Here is a 23161-nt window from a genome sequence, read left to right on the forward strand (position 1 = left end):
GCACTTTAGACTTCTCAGCCTCCTACCAGACCTCATCTCCTCATAGAACTTCTATATTGGATGTGTTTCATTGATTAAAAGTAACAAACGTTTCCAAGGTTTTCTACTTTTCTCTTAACACATGGTTTTTTGCTCGAATAAATATTATTATTTTTATAATTACTTCAATCTCGTTATCTTTGTAGGTGACAGATTCTTCAAGATCCTTCTTCTCATCGTGTAAGAGTTCCACTTGTTCGTTCATCTCAGACACTCTGCAAAAACAAGCATGATAAAAGCATTTAAGAATCTCCAAATATCTGACAAAATATTGTGAACAACAAAAATACTCCAAGTTAGTCTTAGAGGTAAATCTTGCCCTGTTTCAAATTCCTTTTTGGACCAGCGTCAGAATTCAGTACCGGAAAAAGAATCAAGTGAAAATCAGTAAACAGCAACATTAATAGCATAGTATTCTTTGGAAGAATGTGTTTTTGAACTCGACCCCCATCCCCATTCACAGTTTCAGAAATAATATATAATCCAGGAGATTCATTAAAACTTATTCCAAATATTTACCTCTCATTCCAGCCCTCTATTTCCTCAGATTGCTGCTCTTTTGTAGATGTCAGAAGTTGATTCTGTTCCGATAGTGACTGCTTTTCTTGTTTCAGCATACCTATGGTGGTGGCGCACTCATGCAGGTTGCGCTCCAGCTAAATAAACAAAACAAGAAAGAATTAATTGTCTGATTATTAGATCCGTTGGTTTTACACATGGTTGTTTTCATTTCCAACATAAATGTCGCAATGTTGATTCACTGTTCATCAGGGGCAAATCCTTTTCTGCACATTTGTAATTCCAAATTTAGAACACATTTTGCACTTCCTTTGGATATGACTCAACACTGCTACACGATTTCAAGTGTTTAAAGAATTTATTGGTAGACCAAACATAAAATATTTTTGTTTCATGTAACCTGACTAGCCATTAAGAAACTATTATCAATAATTTGACATGTTTTCTTACTGGCTGCACACTTCTCTAGTATAAATAATCCACCACAGTTAAAGAATTCACTAAAACATTTTCTCAAAACTGAATGAATGAAAACGCAGGAATTCCTCCATTTTCTCCTTCCAGCTTATTTTCAATTTATTTCTTAGTGTAAAAGAAAATCCAAAAGGGGATAAAGTTTCTTAGCAGCCGACCCCTTTTCCCAAGCATGTCTCAAGAAATAAAAACAAATTTTTGTCATGCAGAGATCTATAACTTACGTCATGTACTTGTTGCTGTAGAGCTGTAATAGTCTGGCTGGCCGTGCTGACCTGCTCTTCATACAAGTCAACCTAAAAAACAATGAAACAATATAAAAGTGTCAATTGAACCAAGCCAAATTTACAGAAAAACATCAAAAATCTCACCTAAAATTTCCATAAAAACACATAAAAACATCTCACATTCAAATTACATGAACAACACTTTATCTTTCAGTCAAATCCAGTTTCTCAAACCCGAAGCTACACTTTTCAAAAACCAATCCCCCAAACTAATGTTCATGACATTAAAATAGAACATTAAACTCACACACACATAACTCACGCAGGAATAAGACATATACAGTATATTTATAACCAACTTAGTTGGCGTCAATTGATCTAAGACATTTGAGTGATATTTGCAGTGGATGTTAACAAACCTGTTGCTGAGAGGCAGAAAGCTGCTTTTCATTCTGCTCCGATGTGGATTTGACTAACGACAACTCCTTCTCCAGGGTTTGTACTTTGTTTTTCAGATCCTTACAGGATTGCTAGAAGATAAAAAGGGAGAAAAAATTCACACATAAGAACAGAATAGCCTGTTAAGCAGCTCTATGAAATTTTTCCCTGGTCACCTGCAGCTATCTCCAGTTATCTCCGCAACTGAACTCGTCCAAAGTCCTAAGATTAATCCTAAGTTAGGTAGAGTTTGGTGAAATCGACAGCTGGTCCCTACGCCCCTTGCAATTGACTTAGTGCCTCTTGAAATGATCCAATCCAAGTGTACATATCCTTCATTGTGGTGCCCTTTTCTAAGGACAAATTGCTTTGCCATTACAACAACAAAGTATCAGGCTCAAAAACATTTCTTAAATTCATATCTGGTCACAGTGGTAGATTATTCTGCACACTAGAGGTTGATATTTGGCAATTTTTTGTTGTTCTTTTGATCTGTATTTTGGCAGTACAACAACTTTGTTGAGGTTAATATTTGGCAATTCTTTTTTCTTTGATGTGTGTTTTGGAATTTAAATTTGTTTACTACCATATTACAATCAGTGTTGTTAAGCGGGTAGGAACAAAAATAGTTTGACCAACATATTTTTTGCAACCAATCTGGATGTTTTTTCCTGATCAATATATTAATACGACCTTGAAAGCAGAATAAGAATTCAAAAATATTGTTTCAAAAACGGCTAAAAACAACCAAGAACAATGGGCAGGATGTAGCCATGTCAGCTGTTTCACTATTATACCCCAACAGGTTATACAATTAAACTAAACCAGTTAATCCATTGTGAAAGAGACAGATGTTTATTTCATTCAGGACGTCACAATGTGTATAGCCTGCTATGAATACCATATGGGTGAAATCAATCAATTGAATTATCAAATACTAAAAGAGGAATATAGCAATGTTTGTGGTCCCAAAGTGCTCCCAAAACTGTTTGATTACATGCGAGAATTGCACAGTCTATTATATACCAATACATTCATCCAATTCTGGTGAGTTGGTAATTTGTTAAATGACATGAAATCAACATTATTGGGGCCTTCTCCCAAGTCTTGTCACTTTTTGTATTAATTTATCTGTTGATGTATTTTTATAAGGGCACTAAGTGATAACCTGTGCTGAACTGGTCACCCTCGTTAAATATTGTTTCAAATAAATAAATAAATAAATAAGTAAATACTCACAGAGAGTTTGCTTCGCTCCTTCTGGTTCTTGTCTGCATTTTGCTTCAATTCGTAATAATGCCGATTCTGAGTCTTAAACTGTAAGAAATCATATATGAATATTCAATAACCTCAACGTTACAGCCAACCAGTAAGCAGTCTACCGCAGCAATCTGCTTAGCCATGAAAACAAGCAATGTACTTACCAGAAACAGAGTACCAGCCAAAAAAATCATGCAGTATTCATTGTTTGTGACTGGTTCCCTGCAAATTTTTGCTTAGCAGAAAAAATGCCTATACACCATTTGCTACACAACAGCTTTGTGAAAATTGAGACAAGTTTGTTTTCAGCTTCTTTAGTATCTTCTGTGTCAAGACCACAGAGCACCTCATTCATAAACCTTTTTGGGCCCCTAGTGTAATAAGAGAAGTCAAAAGGAAAATAAATCTGAATCTTAACATTTCTTAAGATTTTCCTGTGAGCTTACCTGCACGGTTGTCATGTCCAGCGTATCCAAGATGTCAGCCTTCTGCCCATGTAGTGCCTCAATCTCATCCAACATGGCTGAATTAAACGCTGCCATTCAAAAAAGAAACCACACATAAAACAGAATGTCCAACCATGATAGCACTTTAACTTACTCCAAATTGTCATTAATGCACTTTCACTAAATAAAAAAAGAAGAGTTTACCTATACACAGGTCTTGACAAATTATAGATTTGGTTTTCTTCATGGAATTAATTTTCATACTCTCTTTGACAAAAAAAAAAACAATTGTTTTTTTAGTTACTTCACTTGAAAAATCTATAATCTGGTTACATTCAGTTTGATAGTAACTCAACCTCTATTGAACATTGTAGCTTTAAAGATTGCTCCAAATAAATGCCATGTTTAAAGCCATTATACACTTTCGGTACAGAAAAAAAAGTTCACAGATTTACAAATAACTTACAGGGTTTACAGAACATAATGATGAAAGACTTCTCTTGAAATATTATTCCATGAAATGCTTTACTTTTTGAGAAAACATTAAAACAATATCAATTCTCGATAGCGATAATTACAAATTTATTTTGAACACGTCATGACACGAGGAAATGTGCGGAATTAAGGGTGGGTTTTCCCATTATTTTCTCCCGACTCAGATGACCAATTGAGTCTAAATTTTCACAGGTTTGTTATTTTATATAGAAGTTGTGATACTCGAAGTGTGGGCCTTGGACAATACTGTTTACTGAAAGTGTACAAAGGCTTTTAAGGGCAGCTTGGGGTTTGGCAACCAGTGATTAAAAAATAAAGCAAATCACGTTAATACAGCAAACCACATAGTATTGCATCAATCAAATGATAAATTTGCCTGCAAAAATGGCCTACTTTACACTGTGTGACGTTAATTGGGAATTATCTATTCTTTTGAATATAAAATTTATAAATGTTTAAAAATGATCAATAAACCTCACCTTTTGGATTCCGACAGCTACACAACTGTAAAGAACAGAAAAAAATGATTGTCTATTTACATGCAATAATTGAAGGTTTTGCTTTGTATAATGATTTCAAATGTTCCTACAATGTAATGTTCAATATGGATTAACAAAAGTATTCAGCATGGAACTTCATTATAAAAAAGGGTTTATTGTTGCTGTTTTAATTTCTACGGTTCATGTATGTTTTTGTGTTGTTTTAATAACTGTATTTTGTATGTGCAAATCGAGAAAGTGATTTACATGCTGGGCATGATGAATAAAGAATTGAATTGAATTGAATTAATTGTAACTTTCTAACTTTCAATACATGGAATAAAAACCCTAGCAGAGTCATTCCCGAAGGCTTAATGACAGAGAAAGACTCCACTAGGGTTGAAACATCAGGCCATAAACTATTATTGGATATTATAATTCACTTACACATAAACAAAGAAGGAATGAGAAGACAGCGCAACTGATGAGCTCAATGACGATTAGGACCGGCCAAGGTATCCCTAAGAAGTCTGCTCCATGGAGTGCTAACTGAACATCATCTGGCAACTGAGGAGAAGCAGAAGGGATAACATTAACAGCAGAAAAACCTTAAAAAAGGATTTGACGATGATTGAAGTGGTTTCAAGAATGACCCATGATCAGTGGTTTATATAGTTAGATTTATAATCAGTTTAACCATCTTCTGCTATGGTTTATAAATGGTATTGGTAGAAGAAAAATTATTTTAAAAATCCCCCCGGAAAGTACCCTAGAGAAAAAATCCACAGGAAACTATAGTTGTGGTAATTCCTTCCAACCATACTTCCTTTTACAGTTAACAATCTAAATATGATGCAAAAAATAAATAAATATCACATCCATATGTTTTTTAAATTCCATTGTACATGTGCGGTAAATGGAACCAATGCTCAACAATTTAGTCAAGCATAAACAGCTTAGTATGTTTTCAAATAATGACTTTGAGGATAAAGTTAAGTTATCAGAATTGAAAACCAACCAATTCATTCGTTTCATACCAATCCATACGTTTTTTTAAATATTCCATTGTACATACAGGTAAATGCAACATATGCTCAACAATTCATAACAATTACTTCTCTAAAACAACATATTAAAATAATGACTTTGAGCATAATATAAATTTCTACAGGAATTGAAAACCTACCAGTTGCATGAGTGGTTGAAGGGATATATTGATAGCCACCAGTACTGGTTTCATCATGTTGATGCCGGTCATGGTCCAGTGATCCTCATCGTACGTATCATTCAACGTCGAGAGGCCTGGCTCGGAGAAAGCATTCCCCTCATCTAGACCCAACGGTACCTGCTGGAGGAATGATAACAGGGTTGACATGTGAGGAGGGTCCATGTTAGTAGTGTTAGGGTGCAGAAGAATTATCGTATGATGAGGGTCCACTTTAGGCCCGCTGGTACTGCGTTTACACTCAATCCAGAAAGGTAGTTTGAGATCCGGCGTTTTAATCTTGACAAGAGATCAAGATATTTTGTTTATCACGACCACAGATCTAGATCTTGTGTCGCTTTTAAACCAGTGCTTGATCCAGCTCTGACCCCCTTTTTGATCACAGCAGTCACACAAAAACACTTCAAGTAAGTAAAAACCATTCCTAGCCAAACCAAGAAATCATCCACATTAAAATGCCATGTCTGATCCACCTTTATGTTAACACTTGTCTCTGGAATCCACTTTGCCAGTTCTGATCTAACAACTGCAAGGTTGTGAACCCTCCTCAAAAGGTGGTTTAAATTGCAGGATCTTGAACCTGCTTTTTTGCGTTGATCAGCTGTTTATCCACATTGCATTGATCAGATCTGGGTAATGTGTTGTTTGTAATGCACTAAATCCTTGCACTATTGCAAAATGAAACGACAATGGAGCAAGTGTCTTTGTACACTTTCCACAGACAGCACTTTGAAGGCAGCACAAGTATCTCTCACCATAGGCATAGCAGTTATCAACTGAATATACTTACAACACATGTATCCCATAATGAATCATGACACAGTATTCAAACACACACTGAGATACGTCACAATATCGTAAACACATCCATATTAAAATGTACGACTCTTATCCTTGCCCTATACTCCAACATTAAGATGATCAGCCAGCCCCAACATTAACCTGGACAAATAGGCCTGATGCTTGAGAATATAACAAATCCATCACTGACAGTGACACTATGACATACTGTACATACCATTAACTAGCAGTAGGGTTTCCGTCCTCCAGGAAAACACAACTTCGTACATGTCAGACATGTACAGGTTTATGCACATTGTACATTTAGAACTCTGAGGGCTAGCTATACAATGTACAATACACTGCTGCCTTTATTCACATAAGCTTTGATCAGTTTTAATCCTGCCATACCATCTCCATGGTCATACCATAGAGTACTCTATGGTCATACCATGGAGATGGTCATATGGTCATACTGATTATTAACATCAATGGATGCATGTGCACAATAGACTCATGCTACACAACAAAACCTATTGAGGACACATCGTAACCGTATGCACTTTGCAGCACTAGCAGTAAATGAAAACACAAATTCCATCACTGTCCCACTCAGTCTTTGCAAACTGTACAACGCTCCCTAGGAATAGGATCTATGTACTGAAATGAACTATTATATGTAAAAGGTGAATAAATTTACCTCCATGTTCGAACCCTGTGGGTTGAGTTTCTATCTAATGTAGTATGCTGCACTGGTGTAGTCTGCACTGCCCAAACACTGAATGCTCTCTCACACTTTAACTGTACATACACTGTTACAACACACTACACATGCACACAGTCCCTGAGTGATAGTGATTTATCGGCACACACTGCTGAACTGGAACTCTGCCCACTATTTATTATGAAGGTATGAATTCCTACAGTATGCAAAATGCCATCAGCTGATTTATGCCGAGTGGGAAAACTGATAATCAAATGACCAATCGCGGAGCACTTTGCATTTGCTTATCTCACTCTGCACGTTATTTATACCTTGTGTTTATTTTATAATGATAACAAATATTTATAAAACAAATATTTTGGAAAGATAGACCATCAGGATTATTACCTTAAAAAAACTGTGAAAAAAAATTATATAATTTTTACTTTTATTTTTAATTTTTTTTATTAAACAGAAAAATGGAGGTAATGTCCGAAAGAAACCAACAAAATTCCCATAAATAAACTGATCACAAGAAAACACAACCAGACAAAAAAGTCAGCGACTCGACAACATTACCTTAATAAATGCCTCCATTGCTCTGAGCGTGCTCTGAGCCTTACGTACTGAGAAGAATGTATCCAATATTGTATGTGTTTCCCCAGAGGTACAGAGTCAGCCCTTACTCCTCACATGGCAGCTTCTAGATCCCAAATGAAATAGGAATAGCAATGCTTTCCTTTTTATACCATTCTATAAATGGCCACACAAAGCAGGTACGTCAATGAATAGATGGTGAGATGGTGGACCCAAAACGCAGTGGCGTAGAACTTGATCTTGTTTCTGGGTTTTAACAACTGAACTTGGTACCGAAGGTTGTTTCTTTTTTCTTCTCGGTTTCTGAAAGGCCCGCTGCAAGGCAATCAGGCATGGATTTGTAGAGTCTCTGCTTACCCCGGTTTTTAAATCTTGATTAGTGATAAGAAAGGGTGATTATTGACTTAAGATCTGTGGAGCAATAAGCTGTGAGTTTGTGCCTTGTCTATGGATTATGAGTGTTGCGTACTGTAACCAGTAAATAGAGGATGAGACCATCAAGCTATAGATCCATGATGGGAACGTGAAGGGAGGCTTGCTCTATGGATGGACCAATAGAGCAATGAACCCTGCTCTATGATGGGACCGAAGGCTACATGAACTGTATGCTGTATGAGCCTGTTGGAGCATAGAGCAAAGACCTTTGTCTGTCTGTGCATGGAGGAAGGTCCTCCATGCTCTATGGTTGAAGCAATTATTCCTCCATGGTTGAAGCGACCTCCTTAAACGACACTTTTGTAATTCTTTGGCAATTACAGGCCTGAATTATACAGAGACCACAGAGGCCATGACTTCTAGCCCCTGGTCACGGCCTTCAAAGGTTTCCCATAGACTTTCATATTTCCCAATCAATGTGTGACTCTTGCAAAATGAAAAATAGCCTAGCCCTCTCAAAGATGAAATACTAGATCTGAATTATTAAAGGAACATGTTGCCTGGGACCGGTCAAGTTGGTTTTTGAACAGCATTTGTAACCGTTAGTTATAAAATGCATATGGTTAGAAAGATGTTTAAAAAGTAGAATACAATGATCCAAACACATTTGCCCGGAAATTGCGTGGTTTTCCTTTTACTTTGCGAACTAACACGGTCGGCCATTTATGGGAGTCAATATTTTCCCACATGGGGATGTACCTGGGCTGCAATTGTTTTTTACCAAAACGACATTGCAATGATTTGGTAAAAGAGCAGGCCAATTTCATGATAACGTAATCTGACAGAAAGAGCCAATCACAGTGGCAGGGGAAAAAAATATTGCAATGTCGTTTGAGAAAAAATAATTGCACCCGGGATGAATAATATGTTATTATGATATAGGCCTAACATTTCTGCATCTAAAAAATATAATTCCTCCCCTAAAAAAAAGTAAACACATCACTGCAAACAAAATTTTATTTCCCAAGCAACAACACTGCGTACAGGTGTGGTATTCGACAGCAGCAAACCGTAACAACAATCGCAACAAAGGGCAACAATCAAATCCCCCAAAAACCCAAGGTTGCCCCAATACAAAAGGGAAGTTTTCACATGGTCTCCTTTTCAATAAGCTTCATTCATCAAGTGTATATCAACAAGGGCGTCCACGTTTACGGGCACAGAAACTGCAGACTGCATGAATAGGTTCGTGTGAAGCGCTTTCATGGTTTTCGTTTCGCCTCTTTACACAAACGATCCGATGGGTATATTTTTTTTAAACCTCCCACAAACAAAATACCCATCCCTGTTTCCACACTGGGAAAAGTGTCACGTGACAGAGAAATAAAAATATCCGATAAAGACAGGGAACCTTCCAGGACCAAATTTCATAGAGCTGCTCTAAGCAGTAAATATTGCTAACCATTTTCTGCTTAGCAAAAATTAGCAGGATACCAGTCACTTTTTTTTGCTGGTAACTAGGCAGTTTTTGTGCTTTTAAAGCAGCTCTACATAAAGTCTGTAAGCACCAAAACTTGCCGAAATAGAAAAACTTGCTTAGCAGAAACTGGTTCACACTTTTGACTGGGACACACTGGGTCCAGCCCCCCCCCCCTCCCTTCCCCGAAGGACAGTGAAGGAGTTTGCCCCAGTTTTTCTGGCACGAGTAGCTGCAGTTGCACCGCATCACATTGTAAACCCTTACAAGCTTTTTAAACATTTGAACACTAACCTCAATATCTTCATAGCTACACAAAAATGTCTTTATGGTCTTGTGGCTAAGCAAGTTAGTGTGGACCCAGACATTTCAAATTCAACCAACACACAAACGGTTTATTCTCAATCTAGTATGGGTGGAGTTGCATTAAGTGACCTATTAAAGTACGGTACCTGGATTGACTTCCCACCTCTACATTGTACATGGACTGTACTTCCAGGGGACAATACATTTTCACCAGGTACTCTAGAAAAACATTTAATTGTTCAAAGCCATATTTCATCATTTCTGGCCTACAATTGTAAACCAAAACACGTGTACTCCAAAGTATGGCCTTTAAAGACAGTGGACACTATCGGTAATTGTCAAAGACCAGTCTTCTCACTTGGTGTATCTCAACATATGCATACAATAACAAACCTGTGAAGATTTGAGCTCAATCGGTTGTGGAAGTTGCGAGATAATAATGAAAGAAAAAACACCCTTGTTACACGAAGTTGTGTGCTTTCTGATGCTTGATTTCAAGACATCAAGTTCTAAACTTGAGGTCTCGAAATCACAACCATGGAAAGTTACTTCTTTCTCGAAAACTACGTCACTTCAGAGGGAGCTATTTCTCACAATGTTTTATACTATCAACCTCTCCCCTAACTAGTAATCAAGAAAGGTTTTGTGATGATAATTATTTTGAGTAATTACCAATAGTGCCCACTGCCTTTAAAGCAGTGAGATTGTTTATTACACTTTGTATGTCCAAAGGTTTTTTTTTTAAAGTTATGCACAGCGCTACTGGGCCCTAATGTTAGTAAAATGATTACCAACCTCAAGTTTAAAAGATGTGAAGTTGGAAATCAATAAATTCACAATGTTAATTTTACAAATACAGAATGATGAAAGTAAATGGAACTCTGCACTGATGCTAAAAACAGAAGCTCAATCCCTGGAACTCAGACAATGCATCAAAATGCACTTATGTATTGATTTGCGGTAACACCATGTGTGTATCTACTTGCCAGGTAGAGTTTGTTCTTAGAGAACTGTCTTTCTTTATTCTACTACCGCGAAGTAGATTTATTGGATGTTCGGGAGACTTCTCAGTTTTGAAAAAACTGTCCTGCTTTTAAACTACTACTTGGGCAGAAGGTATAGAAAATTGGCTAGGACTACTAAAATTGGCTGGGACTACTACTTTAGCTTGTAGGATCATAATTAACTGCACTACCGCGGAGTCAGTTCTTGAATTGGGCTCAATGTCTCAATGCCTCAAATCCTATAAAGCAAGAGACAATTATGTCCAAGCTTTATATTTTGTGTACTGACCGTGCTTATACAGACTGATGCTCCGATGCAGTAATCGCCCGAGAGATAGGTGATGGAATGTTTGTCTTTACGGGTATTTTAAGCAAAAGTGATGTCATAAGTGTGGAGTGCTATTAGTTAACAAGATTTTATGTATGGTCAGCACCACCAAAAGAGGCAAAAACTATTATTAGAATTTGTCTTACTACCAGCACTTTGCCTCAAATGGCACAGCTCAGTAACACACAGGGAATCTTGAGTTACCACATTACTGTACCATAGCCTACATAATTTTAAAAAACAAAACTTTAAAGACCATCTTACCCTTCGATTGAATCTGCTGGGGATATCACCACCAACCTCCTCCTCAACTTCAACCTCCACCTCAACGTCAGAATGAATGTCAGAGTTACCACCTTCGAAGATTCTTCCTGTATCCGATGGATTGTTACCCTCTTGCTGGTCCTTTGTGTCTGCTACATGTAAATGTACATGGGATGCCACAGGGGGAGTTGGTGTAGTTGCAACTTTTTCCTCAAGGTGTGGGTCCGATGTTGCATCATCCTTTACCTCAGTTTGAGTTTCAGAATGTTCAAGAACTATCCCAGCATCAGATGGGCCCTCATCTTTCTCCTTAGTGTTGTACATATTTTCAAACTTCTCTTGCTCCTCGACAGGGGCGTGTACTGTGCTTTCCATTCTATGCATTTCTTCAAGGTATGGATCTTCAGTTGTTGGTGGCCCGCTGACTTTAGCTGGCTCCTCGTTTGATTCTTCAGGCTCTGTTTTGGCATCTCGGATACTCTCATGATGATTCTGGTTTGGAACATCAACCGGATCGAGTCTGGCGAACAGTTCCTCTATTTCTTGGTGCGTTTCTGCTGATCGTGAATGTTCTGATGAGGTAAAGTCATTATGTGGAGCTTCTGCATCAGTCAAAACATTCATTTCTTCATAACCATGGTGCATCTCTGCTGATCGTGAATTTTCTGACGGAGCTAAGTCAACATGTTGTACTTCTTCATCAGTCAAAACAACCATTTCTTGATGACCTTCATTATTCAATAATGGATCTTGGTGACTCGCTTCTTTCCCAAGTTCATTCTCATTAGGATAAGTTACTTCTACAAACACTTCATTGTGGTTTACTCCCTCTTGCAGACTTTCAGGCGCATCAGTCGGTTCAAGATTGACATCTTGACTTTCAGGTGTATCATTCTGCTCAAGATAGACATCTTGGCTACCAGAGGGCTCAGACTCTGATGGGCTGCCCACACCTGACTCCACATCATCTAAAGAGGGCGCTGTAGTGCCTTGATCTATAACTTCTTCCAAATTGGGTTCACCATTCGAATTTGACTGAAGTATTGTATTCATCTGATCTGCAATAACACCGGGTATACTATCAGCAGGGGCTGTATCTTCTTGTAGACCATCAGTCCGGTCACCGTTTTCTTGATTATCGTTCAGCATATCTTGACTATTTTGCCCGTTCTCATATCTATTTATGTTCAGTTGCTCATCTTCAACTGTGGTGGCTTGTTCTGTAACTTGTTCCAAACTGGGTTCACCATTCAAATTTGACAGAAGTATATTTTCGATACGATCAGCAATACCACCCGGTATACTATCAACAGGGGCTTCATCTTCTGGTAGATTGTCTTCAGTCTGGTCACCATTTTCTTGACTACCTTTCAGCATATCTTGACTATTTTCTCCCTCCTCATTTGTTTTCTGTTGCCCATCTTCAACTTGAACAACATTTTGGTGATCTTGCTGTTCACTCTCACGTAGAAGACGAGCCGGATCTACAAACTGTTTTGCATCTTCCTGAATGTTTTCTGCCGATGATGCGTACGTGTCTCTTCGTTCATCATGCATGACACCTTGGTTGGCATCACCCTCATCTCCTTTCTTCATTTGTGACTCCTTTTCCCTCCTCATCTCTTCCTCCTGAGCTTGAAGATAAGCTTCACCATCGACGAGATCATCTTGACTTTGATGTTCATCTCTTAAGAGTTTCTCTGGATCACTCTCCTCTAACTCTTCCATTGGTGTTTTAAATTCAGGCTCGTGGTGATCTTGATCTTCACTCGTTTGCTCTGCTCCCATCTTGTCTTCCTCATGAGATTTCTGGAGTTTTTCTTCTTCTTTTTGCTGTCTCTTAAACTGATACTCGTTTTTCGTGAGTCCGACTCTAGTGCTAGGATTTTCGATGTATTTATGGAGCTCTCGAAGGGCCTTCTGTGGCTGATTCAAAAACTGAGGCAACGTCATCAGCTGATTGAAAAAGTTGTTAACTTTTTCCGAGTCCAAGTCCTCTCCAGATGGCAAGACTATCTCAGAATCATCTGTGGCGACAGTATCCTTGAGATCATCACCATCTGATTTCTGTGGAATATCTTGGGTTTCAGTTGATGGTTTCAAATCTTGATTTGGTGCTTCTTCCTTCGGGCCACTATCCATAATTCCTTTCCTCATTAGGTCTTTGACGACTCTCCCCATCTGTGGAGACATATTTTCTGTACTTCTCGTCTTCATGAAGTTCTCTGCTTCTCGTAAGAATTTGGTGTGTTGATCTTCTATATGCTGATGATCCTGGACAATCCACTTCTCATCTTGCTCTCTGTCCGGGGTTTCTCGGCCGGTCGAGCGTGTCGGGTTCAGATCCATCTCTTGTGAGTTAAGATTTGCTTCAGGGATATTGGTAGGATCAGCTTCTCGTGTTGGTGTTGGTAATATTTGTGTATGTATTTCATCAGATAATGGAGTAGGCAATAAATCAGAGAGGTGAAGAGTTGTCCCGTCTATAACTTGGATATCTGGGTCGGCCTCGTCTTGTGCCAATTCTCTGTTTTTGCTTGCTCCTCGCTCCTGAGAATGACCATCTTGAGCATTTGTCTGCTCATCAGTTTCTTCAGTTTCTGCCTGTAGTCGTTTGTGCTCATTGTTTTGGGGTTCTGTTTCTCCCACTCTGTGAACAACTGTAGGGTAGAAACAAATTACAGATTAATTCATCTTTAAATGGGAAATTCTTACACTCACTGGGCCTTATCAACATGTCATATCAGTAGGGCGCCCTCACCAAGAAGTAGAAAAGCAGCCGCTGCGTTCAAATCTGTGCATTTTGATTGTTTCGACATCGTTTTACCTATATGATGGCGGCTGGATGATGTCAATTCATAAGGTCTATTAATGCCACTTAGTGTCAATAAAATATTTAAAAAGGGACCATAGTTTTTGCTGGATCAATGAATCTGCAAATTAAAAACCTCAGTGATGTGTATAATGACATAAAATCTGTCTGTGCAATAAAGATTTATTTGTTGATGAGTATGGCCTATTAGCACTTTGTGAAATACAGCTCCATATTTTTATTCCAGAAAGAAAAAGGCAACCTTTTTTACAAGAAGGACACTTCGATACCCTCCAAAAACTGACAGGCTCAGAAATAACTTTTAAAGGGTAGAGACAAAAGAATCGATGATAAAATCACTTAATAATTCTCATTCTGGTTCATCGTTCACATTGCGACCAATAACCGAAAAAATCTTTGGTCAGTTCTACTTGACCAATCATATGTTTTAAATTTGAACAACTTATGCCAAACTTACTTCTCTGATCATTGTCTGTAGCTGCTGGATTATGATGGGTTGTTTGCTCTGTTCAAAATAACAAAAAATAAGACATTTATTGGTAAACTTTAATATTCAAGATCAATCGATGGAAAGTGTTTGTAGGATACACAGTTTCTACAATATCAATCTTCTGAAAATGATTTCAATTTGTGAAAACCATATCTGTCAAGTCAGTCAACCGACAGATTTAAGAAAACAATATCCTCAAATTTCTATACGAATGTGTAACTTAATAGATTCTGTTGTCAATGTTTATAATGTTACTAGTTGTGAGTTTCTGATGACTGGCTTACGGATCCAGTTTAAAAGAGCTTCATCATGAAAAAAGATTTTGTTTACATGCTCTAAACATTTGGGATGGGAAGGAAAGGAAGGGCTGTAAACATCAAATCATGCAAGGAGATCGAATCATGCAGGCGAAGAGACATGCAGGTGTTTTCCCCGAAAAAGTGCAAGCAAATTAATCAAAGCATCGGCATACTATAATTGACTGGGATCAATCCTTACATAGGATAAGAAAATAAGGTTGTATCATAAATGATCCCTGGTGTGATCCTTGGCTACACGCCAGCTAGTAGTGATATGGCTTTTAACTGGCAAAACTGAAGAAATATATTGATGCATTAGGGAGACTGCCAGCATAGGGCTGGATAGCTCAGTTGGTAGAGCACTGGTACAGTATATTAACATAGAGGTCGTTGGTTCAAGTCCAACTCCAAAGCTTTTCTTTGTTCAAACCCAAACAATAAAAAAGAAGGTAAATTTTCTATGGGATTATCAAAAGACAAATATTTTAAACATTTTCATTAATAATAATTGGTTTCCTAATAACTCTGTGGAATGTAAAGTTCAATAAACTCTGCCAACTGATTGTGCAGGCTGCAGGGAAATAGGAATTCCGGAAAAGAAAAGAAACTCAAAAGGAAAGCAAAATGCTGAGATGGTAAATGAAGACATGCAATTACTTTATTCATGCATACATGCAATTTCTTTGCTACTTTTGAAACAAATGTCTGGACAAAATTAAAACGACTTTTGTCAAGCTCTGTTCTCTGGTTCAAAGTATTTTTTCAGAAACAACAAAGATATTGAAAGCTATAGAATGAGTTACATATGTACTGTAAGGATAAGTTTATTTGATCACAGAAAAGCTGACAATACGAAGAAGGGGGAACATGTCTCAAATATAGAGGGTCTCTCTGAAAGGGGCAAGATATAATTCTTAAAAGATTTTTCTTGCAAAAGATATGAACTGTAGTTCCAGTACTTTTGCAACAGTGCCCCGACAGACTTTTGCGAGTTTTAGTATTGTAGAAATATAACTGCCACCAGCAAACCCATAAGCGGTTTATACTACAGACAGGAAGGGGTGGGGGAGAAGCCAGGGTTTAAGAGGATAATTTCAAAATTGTTTACAACCTTTGCCAACTGTCTTTCCATTGTGTGATGTGCCCTTTGAAAATTGGGTAAATACCTCAACCAGGGGTTCAGTGGAATAACCCGGGTCAATGGAAGGGTCAATTTTAGGGCAAAGGTCATTTGTAGGAACAAGGTTATAATTCAAGAATGGAAAAGGTATTGAATTACACATGAGGCTGGTGGGTTCTGGGGATGGAGCAATTAGGGTTGGATTGAAGAGAAGGGAAGGTAGGGAGACAGTCGAGAGCTCCTTTTGAGTATTCCTGGAGGTTGCTCCAATGATTCTTGATTTGCTGATATTACCGAGCGTAGGCTTACACTTCAACCTAAAACTGTCCACCGCGAGGTAAATCTTCAGAAAGTTTTCTGCTTTACATTTTGGGTAGCGGCCTTTTGAATCCGAGTTTACTTTGGTGGCACTTGATGACCATACACTGTTTGATTTCGTCGGATTTGTTCTCTGTGTCTCGTTCAGGGTAGGAATTGAAACACTTCCACGGAGCATCATGACAACTGGGTCTATTGATACTCTGGAAACTCTTCGCCGCGAATCAGAGGGGACATTGGCAGAAGACTGGTGAACTTTAATGTCAAGTGCATGCTTCCTTTGACCCGACCTCGGAAAACACTGTAAATTTCTCCTGGACTGAAGAAAACGTGGTTTGTATCTTAAGCATTTTTGCTGTAAACCTAAACCAGAAGAGTGGTCGGCTTTAGAGTCTTTGATATTGCCGGATTTTGCAAAGCAAACTGGCATTTTCTTGGGCACAGACTGAAGAAAAGCTGGTATTCTCTGTGGGGATGTCTTTCTCACGGTTGCTCTACTCCTCCTGTTTGAATATTTATTCTGAACAACTTGGCTTCTATATCGATTTGCCATGCACACTCTCTTGGAGATGGACGAGTATTTCTTCGCTAGATGAGGGAATAAATTCCATGAAACTTTTCCCTTCACAGTTTTCAGTGTTGCAACTTGTGCTTGGCTAGCTGGACGTACAAGAGTTTTTGCTTTGCACATCTTGGGTTGAACAACCTTTGCCATAAAAGGATAGTATTTCTCACATTTACAATATCTTCCACGTCCGTTTGAATCCTTTGAGCCGAGCCAACCTAATGAAGTGTTTATCATCCTTATTTTGCACACTTCCATTTTCTTCCAAAAGAATGGAAACCTTTTTGTCAGCCAACACTTTCTAATCTTGGTAATTTGTTTACTATCTCTCTTTGTTTTTGAAGATGGCAGACGGATCAGCATTTTTTGGCAAATATTGTCCTTGTATCTCAAGAACGGATGGGCCTTGTGTAGCTGACATTTTGATGAAGGGACTGAAAACTGTGCTGTAATGTTATCGGCGGACAACATGTTGACAAGTTTCTTCACTCTGCAAGTGAGAGCCTTCTTTTTCATAAAGGTATATCTATCATGCAGTTTGCAGTGTGTTTTCCTTTTTGCTGCTCTGCTTCTGCCAGGGTGAAGCGGGTGTACATCTTGAGACCTTCTTGCTTTACATGTTTGAGTTTTCTGAAAGAGGATGAATGGATGTAGTGAATGCAGCCGGCATTTCGAAGTTGTAGAGGCAGTTTGACGTTGGATGGGTTTCCGAGTGCCTTCAGTGGGTGACCTGGACTGACACATGAGCTGTCGTACCCGAAAAGGATTTCTCATAGGTCTTCTGCATTTCTTCCTATTTCTAGACTCTGTAACTTGTTCCCTGGTCTTAGAGTTAAGTGCACACTGTCTTGCTTTCACTCGTGAACCAACATGAATCAGAAATGAATACCTTTTATGAAGTCTACATTTACAGCGTTTCATCTTGGCGTTGCAACCAGTTGGTAGAATCCTGACAGGTTTCCTTGTTTTTCTGATTTTGCACATAGCAGTTTGTTGCTCCACAATGAATGGGTAGCCCTTTTGCTGCACACATCTTCCTGGTCTTTTTGAGGTTACAAACAGAGCAGATCCCTTCACAACTTCAGTGAGTGGCCTCACCTTACAGGTTGTTTCTTTAGTTGAGAATGGATGCCTTGGCCTCCAACATTTCTTTGTGACACTTTTGTGTTTGAGAATTTGAACGGTAATTGTCGAGTTGTCCATACATTGCCTTGGCTGTTGTATCTCTTTGAGAAATGAATAACGTTGATCAAGTCTACATTTCTGGTTCCTTGTCTTGACTCTGTTGGATTCAAGCAGTAGTAGACGACTGCTTTTGCACACTGGTTGTTGAACTGGTAGTAGGGGGGAACTCGTCACTCTACACTTTTTTGCTCCTTTCAGCTGAACGGTTTTGACAGCTTTTCTGATTTTACAAGTTGCATTCTGGTTTATCAACATGAATGGCATTCTCTCAAAAGCCCAACATCTTCTTGCTCGTTTTTTAATTTTTCCTTTTGTCATTTCATGATTTATTTGGATTCCATTGACGTCAACTAATGACTTGGCCTTGCAGATATTCTTCCCTTTCAAGAACGGATATCTTCTGGCAATACTGCATTTACTGCGATTGATGCTAGATTTATTTCTCTTCAACTCCAAATTGTTGCCGTTGATCATACACCGACTTCCTCTCAAGTTCCGCCAAACCCATTTCAGAAACGGATACCGGACATTGAGTCTGCATTGGGATAACTTCACTTTGATGTTGTTTCCAGTGTTTCCAGTTGGGGATTTCACAATGCAAATTGGCAGTTTGACTGGCAGAAAAGGAGCAGTGACAGCCCGGCATTTCAACAGTTTTTCTTCAGTCTTTTTAATCATCTTCTTGGTGCTAGCTGTACCCGTTTTGCATGTAGGAGCTTTGTGTAACAACAGAAATGGATACCCCAAGTGAAAATGACATTTCGAAGCTCTCTTTGATTGCTTTTGTTTCGGGGCCTCAGAAACTGCAGATGCCTTCCTCAACCTAATGCTGCAAACTATCTGCTGAAGAGTATTAAATGGGTTGAGGTTAGCCTTACACTTCTTACCCGATGGTTGCTCTCCTCTCTCAATCTGTACAGAAGTATACTCAAACTTAGCTTTACAGACAGCTTCTCTATCTTGTAAGAGTGGATGATATTGGTGCAGTTGACATTTCCCAAATTTCTTCAACGGTCGTTTCTTGAACTCAGACGACACTTTGCAAGAGAGATGTCTTGGCTGAACTGGTACATATCCAACTGCCCTGCATTTACCAATCTTTGCTCCAGTCTTTATAACCTTCATTTTAACGTTGGATCTTCTTATTCTGCATGTAGGAGCTTTGTGTAAAATAAAAAGAGGATACCTCCAGTGACACTTTGAAACTTTCTTAGACCGTTTTCGTTTTAGGGCCTCAGGGATTGCAGTGATTGACATTGCCTTACAGAGGGATTCTTTCATCACAAATGGATAATACTTCGGCAACAAACATTTTGAGAGACGACGCTTGGATTTGATGATAGGCATCTCTGCTTCCAGGCATTGGTTTGGTCTCTTCTGAAACAGAAACCGATATCTTTCATGGAGTCTGCATTTAGCAGTTGTCTTTTTTACTCTAGGAGTTGCTGTAGCTACCTTCACAAATCTAGCACTGCAAACTTGCTGCTGAAGAATCATAAATGGATGGAGGTCAGCCGTACACTTCTTAGCTGACCGTCGCTTGCCTCTCTCAATGTGTGAAGTATATGCACTCTTAGCTTTACAGATAGCTTCCAGATTAAGTAAGAGTGGGTAATATTGGTGCAGTTGACACTTTCTGAATGACTTCTTTTTCTTCATTTCCTGCTTCTCAGGCAACATTTTGCAAGAGAGATGTCTTGGCTGAACTGGTAGAAATCCAACTGCCCTGCATTTACCAATCTTTGCTCCAGTCTTTGTAACCTGCATTTGAATCTTGGATCTTCTAACCCTGCATGTAGGAGCTTTGCTAAACAACAGAAATGGATTTCTCCTATCAGGATGACACTTCAAAACTTTCTTTGATTGCTTTTGTGTAAGGGACTCAGGTATCACAGGGATAGACTTTGCCTTACAGATGGCCTGTTTGATCACAAATGGATAATATTTAGGCAACAAACATTTTGAGAGATGACGTCTGGATTTGACAATATGTGTTTCTGGTTCCATGCATTGGTTTGGTCTTTTCTTATTCAGAAATGGATAACTTTTATGGAGTCTGCATTTTGCAGGCAACCTCTTAACTTTTGCAGTCGCTGCAGATGCCTTCCTCAATCTTATGCTGCAAACTTGATGCTGAAGAATCTTAAATGGATTGAGGTCAGCTTTACACTTCTTAGCAGATCGTCGCTTGTCCCTCTCATGCTGTAAAGTATCCTCAAACTTCGCCTTACAGACAGCTTCTGTGTTAAGTAAGAGTGGATAATATTGGTGCAGTAGACATATCCCAAATGACTTCCTTGTCTTCATTGGCCCCTTCTCAGACAACACTTTGCAAGAGAGATGTCTTGGCTGAACTGGTACATATCCAACTGCCCTGCATTTACCAATCTTTGCTTCAGTCTTTGTAACCTTCGTTTTAATTTTGGATCTTCCCGCTCTGCATGTAGGAGCTTTGTGAAACAACATAAATGGATATCCCAAATTCAGGGGACACTTTGAAACTTTCTTTGATTGTTTTTGTCTCAAGGCCTCAGACATTAGAGAGAAGGACTTCCCCTTGCAGATGGAATCCTTTATCACAAATGGAAAATATTTTGGCAACAAACATTGTCTAAGAAAACGTTTGGATTTGATGATCTTCTCTGCTTTTTTGCATTGGTTTGGTCTCGTCTGAATCAGAAACGGATATCTTTCATGGAGTCTGCATTTAGCTGATGTCTTCTTTACCCTTTGAGTTGCTGTAGTTAAGTTCACAAATCTAGCTATGCAAACTTTTTGCTTAAGAATCTTAAATGGATTGAGGTCAGCCTTACACTTCTTAGTTGATCGTTGCTTGCCTCTCTCCATCTGTAAAGAAATATCCTCACTCTTGGCTTTACAGACAGCTTCTGTATAAAGTAGGAGTAGATGATATTGGTGCAGTCGACATTTCCCATTTGGTATCCTTGTCTTCATTGGCTGTTTTTCAGGCAACACTTTGCAAGAGAGATGTCTTGGCTGGACTGGTAGATATCCAACTGCCCTGCTTTTACCAAGCTTTGCTTCAGTCTTTGTAACCTTCGTTTTAATTTTGGATCTTCTAACCCTGCATGTAGGAGCTCTGTTAAACAACAGAAATGGATTTCTCCTATCAGGGCGACATTTTGAAGCTCTCTTTGATCGCTTTTGCTTCAGGGCCTCAGACGTTACAGTGATTGACTTTGCCTTACAGGTGGGTTCTTTTATCACAAATGAATAATACTTAGGCAACAAACATTTTGAGAGACGATGTTTGGATTTGATGATAGGCATCTCTGGTTCCATGCATTGGTTTGGTCTCTTCTGAATCAGAAACGGATATCTTTTATGGAGTCTGCATTTTGCCATTGTCTTTTTGACTCTAGGTGTGGCTGTGGCTACCTTCACAAATCTAGTTTTGCAAACAGCTGTTGGGTTGAAGAATGGAAAATATTGATGCAGTCTACACTTTCTTGGGATCCTCGGTCGGTGGGGTATCTCAAAGGTTGTGCCATTCACTGAAAACCCTTGTCCAGCTGGACAGAATAAAGATGTGTCTCTGTACCTCAGCCATACATAAAAATCTTCCACAGAGCACTTCTCCTGATTCGATGCATAAAGTTGAACTGGTAATTGCCTGGATATATCTGGGATCATCGGGCACCTCCTGGGGTAGTTCAGCCAATAACGGTAGTCTGCAAGTAGGCACTTTCCAGGCTTGCTCTTAGGTGGTACAGAGTGTCTTGAAATGCTGAAGCACTGAGGATGGCTCAATGATTTCCCAAGCCATGTATGGTATTCCTGAAGGAGACATTTTCCATATCTACCTTTGCTTGCAACCCCAATTTTCCTTGTTAAATTGTTTTTGCGCTCAAAGGCCTCGTACAAAGTGTCTCTGCACATGAGGGTATTGTCTTTGTTGAAATTAGGGAATAACCACGGAGGGTGCCTTTCCTGGAAACAAACTTCATCTGAATCCATCGCGCCCATTTTCTTCTTACTCCCATGAGATCCAATGTCTACTCGTGGGATGTCTCCTTTCTTTGCAAAGCACACTTTCTGAGACGATGATCCAGACCAAAACTTCATCCATTTGAAGTAGTCTTGTAGATGGCATCTGCTCGAATGTTTCTCACTGGTTCTTATTGTCCTGATACTACATTTGTTAAGACTGGAATCGCTTGTGCCCAACAAGTACCTCAAAAACCATTGGTGACGTTCATGTAAGTAACATTTCTCCCGATTAGACGATCTCTGTCCGTTAAGATTACCTTCTGCATGTGGTACAAAGTAAGGGTTTATAAGAATTTGGATGAAGAAAAAAAAAGAATAAACAGTATGTAAATATTAAACATATATCATCTTTAAATTGTTGTCACTTTAGATAAGGGCTTCATGAATGTTGGACAATCAAATCATAAACAAAAATAGTTATCAATCGGAAAGAGTTATTAGGCAGTTTCACTAAAAAAAAATTTTTTAAAAACTTAATACAAAATGGACAAACATTCTTTGGTGAGGTACATGTATGTACATATCACGCAAAAACACAACAAAAGATTAATTGTTCTACCTCTGGGATCTAACCTGTAAAATGCAAATTGCAAAAGACATATAAGGGTTGTTTCACAGGAATAACCATTCATCTCTATCAATGTGATGGTAACCACACAAAACAACCTCACATCATGCAGAACATGACAGGCTACCAGTTCTACTCATTGTTATAAAGGTCATATCACACAAGATAATTTAGGGCAACCAGTTTCAGGCAATCTCCAACGATAACGATTCACATTTCAGTTTTCTTATTTTTTTCTTGGGAACAGTGTGTTAAAGCTAGAAGAATGTATCTTGCCCTGCTTAAGTGTTCCTTGTGCGTGCAGTGCAGTTGGTTGACTCCAAGTTGCCATGTAAA

The 23161-nt window shown here is 38.7% G+C and overlaps 1 protein-coding gene across 3 annotated transcripts in view; it reads right to left on the reverse strand.

Annotated features, from left to right (window-relative positions):
* LOC139953340 (uncharacterized) overlaps window positions 1-23161 on the reverse strand; it is a 42250-nt gene that overhangs the window by 12525 nt on the left and 6564 nt on the right. For 2 of the 3 annotated variants that reach the window (XM_071952966.1, XM_071952875.1), the window contains 11 exons: window positions 14727-14774; window positions 11437-14096; window positions 5564-5725; window positions 4825-4944; window positions 4378-4402; window positions 3404-3492; window positions 2937-3014; window positions 1679-1789; window positions 1257-1328; window positions 559-695; window positions 164-254 (listed from right to left, as the gene is read on the reverse strand). In XM_071952966.1, the coding sequence (XP_071809067.1) occupies window positions 164-254; window positions 559-695; window positions 1257-1328; window positions 1679-1789; window positions 2937-3014; window positions 3404-3492; window positions 4378-4402; window positions 4825-4944; window positions 5564-5725; window positions 11437-14096; window positions 14727-14774 (3593 nt within the window). The remainder of the gene's footprint in view (window positions 1-163; window positions 255-558; window positions 696-1256; window positions 1329-1678; window positions 1790-2936; window positions 3015-3403; window positions 3493-4377; window positions 4403-4824; window positions 4945-5563; window positions 5726-11436; window positions 14097-14726; window positions 14775-23161) is intronic. The other variant, XM_071952908.1, reaches the window with a different exon arrangement.

This window comes from Asterias amurensis, chromosome 1 (genome assembly GCF_032118995.1).
Source record: "Asterias amurensis chromosome 1, ASM3211899v1".
NCBI classification, from domain to species: domain Eukaryota; kingdom Metazoa; phylum Echinodermata; class Asteroidea; order Forcipulatida; family Asteriidae; genus Asterias; species Asterias amurensis.